General features: G+C 39.0%; 1 protein-coding gene across 1 annotated transcript in view; it reads left to right on the top strand.

Annotated features, from left to right (window-relative positions):
• Positions 1–1,683, top strand: part of LOC107301163 (zinc metalloproteinase-disintegrin-like stejnihagin-B) — a gene marked incomplete at its 5' end in the record, with an annotated part of 5,360 nt that extends 3,677 nt beyond the window's left edge. Inside the window, 2 exons of the mRNA XM_029287093.1 lie at positions 857–913; positions 1,570–1,683. Coding sequence (XP_029142926.1) covers positions 857–913; positions 1,570–1,668 — 156 coding nt within the window. The remainder of the gene's footprint in view (positions 1–856; positions 914–1,569) is intronic.
• Positions 1,684–2,467: the final 784 nt, after the last annotated feature.

Genomic DNA, 2,467 nt, shown 5'->3' on the forward strand with positions numbered 1-2,467 from the left:
TTGCCTCCCCTTACCTTGTCTTTGATGCGTAGTGTGATATGATTGCAGGCAAGGTCTAATTGGTTCCATAGCATGACCACATCACCGTGTTTCTCATGTGATTGGTTGGGATCCTTTGTTTGAGAAAGGGAAGGAAAGGTGAGAAAGTCATTGGAGCATCATTTAGACAGGCTGAAAAACAGGTCAAAGAGAGCAATTTCCTCATGTGCCTGTTCTTATTCCTATTAAATTCGGTTCAGAATTAGGTATTCATATATACCTTTATCTTTAAATGTAGGCATCATAAATTCCAAAAACAGATTAACTGGAAACAAGTGCCACACCTTATTAATACAAAGAAAGTGATTTTTTTTAAAGGAGACCACTTTTGTTTGTGCTTGACAATCCATTGCATAATGTACTTTTTCCTCAAAACTTTATCAGTACTTTCTCTAAGTCAGAGTTCCCCAACCTTTCCAGCTTTGCGGACAGGTGGGGGGGAGGGGATGGTTCCACGTGAGAAGCGGGGTCATGCGTGCACCCAGATCTATTTGTGCGAGCAGTGGGCACACGCACCCACTCATGCAAATGGAGCACACCCACCCATGCTTGCTCACCGGTCATGCAAGTGGAGATGCAGGCGCTCACCTGCCACTTCCAGGGCTCAGTTCCGAAAGGCTCAAGGGCCAGGGATAAAATTTTAACCAGCTGTCTCCCTATAAATGTCTTCTTGAGAGAACCAATATTTCTGAAAGTTCAAGTATTTTGACCAGAGAGTAAAACAAGCACTTTTCTGATTATCTGAGGTTGACCAACATTCCTTTTGGCTGCTGGGAACAACATGTCTAAACAGCCTTTTGTTTATTGTTCTGTTTAGCAACAAAGATTCCCCCGAAGATACGTTAAGCTTGCAATAGTTGCGGACCACAGAATGGTAAGTATCCTGGATATCTCTCCATTTTCTTTCTGCATTGAGCACAGCATTTTGTTTCTGACTTTTTTAATGTGGGCATTTTTGAAGAGATTAACAAACATCCTATCTGGCTTTTTCTTAAAATGTGCTTTATCATAAACTTTCATATTTTTTGTTATTGGACCCAACCAACATTTACAAAATTAAGAGACATTTGCACATTTGTTCTTCCTGGATACCATCTAAATTTATTTTTATCCCTTACTGGTTAAACAGTTCTGTAGGTTCCTTTGAAACATTCCTGCACTCTTTGTTTGTCCAAATTAACAACACATGAAGAAAAAGATGTATAGTGAAGAATGTTTATCTCACACATCTCTGAACATGGAAATATAGCATCCAGTTTAGAAAAGTATTTCAGTAGGCTGACCAAAATTTTATCCAACCAGGAAAAAAGCCCATGTATGCTGCTGAAAAGTTAAAAACCTTAATATATTAATGGCACAAATGTAAATTAAAAAAATCAGCACAAAAGAATACTTTGGATTGCTTGGATAAAAATTATTATTACATCAACAATTCAATGATCCTTTCACTGATATGTTCTTTCTCTCCCTCCTTCTTTCCCTTCTTCCTATAATTATGATCTCATCTTAACATTTTTATCTTTTCTGTAGGTCAAGAAGCACAAGGAAAATTTAAGACCGTGGGTTTTTCAAATGGTCAACAGTGTAAATCAGGTAAGAAGACATGGTGAATATTATTTCACTTTTTGATTTTAAACTTCTCTCAGGCCCAGCCCAGATTTTCACTGTGTTAACACAACACACTTAGCCAGGTAAAGAGAGAGAGTAGATGGATTTCTACAAGAATGCTAACTTCTGTGGCTTGAGCGAGGCAAAACTAGGTCATTTGGCCAGCTGGTGATCCAGCATGTGAGGCCATCCCAGAAAATGGGTTAATTCAGTAACTAGATTAATAAGACTGTTATGGGAATACAGCCACTGTGTTGGGAGGATGCAAAGGCAAAAGTGCTGCAAGAATTCAATCAGAACTATATCTGTAGCTGGATTCTTTCAGGGCTGTGCTTAATGGTTCTGATCTTGCAGATTAGAAAGAGATGGGCAGAGTCAGCCTATTCCAAGCTCAGTTGGTTATGAAACTGATCCCTGAGAACAAGCCTGGAGAGAGGAACTCAACTTGACTTGGATTGTGGTACTTAGGAGGAGATACACTCATACTGTAGTCTCCTATTAGCTTTATTTACATTTTCACTGTTGATGATCAGCTAGAAACAGGGAGAGAACAGGAAGATTGATGAGTCAACTCTCCTTTTAGTCCTCCTAGTCTTCTGTTCCTGTTTACAGAGAATAATAACCTGCTTCTTTTTATACTTTTATTTATTTCTCCTGCTTAATACATTATTATTATTCCCCAATATATAGAGTCCTTAGTGCTGTCTGAGCTTGGTGGTTTCCTTGCAGACATTTCATTATCTGACTACTCCACATGAGTGAGCAAAGCAGCAAACTCAGAGAGCACCAAGGACTTCAACCTTGAGCTCCAGAGATTTCT

This window comes from Protobothrops mucrosquamatus, unplaced genomic scaffold (assembly GCF_001527695.2).
Source record: "Protobothrops mucrosquamatus isolate PMUCROS unplaced genomic scaffold, P.Mucros_1.0 scaffold10364, whole genome shotgun sequence".
Lineage (NCBI taxonomy): Eukaryota > Metazoa > Chordata > Lepidosauria > Squamata > Viperidae > Protobothrops > Protobothrops mucrosquamatus.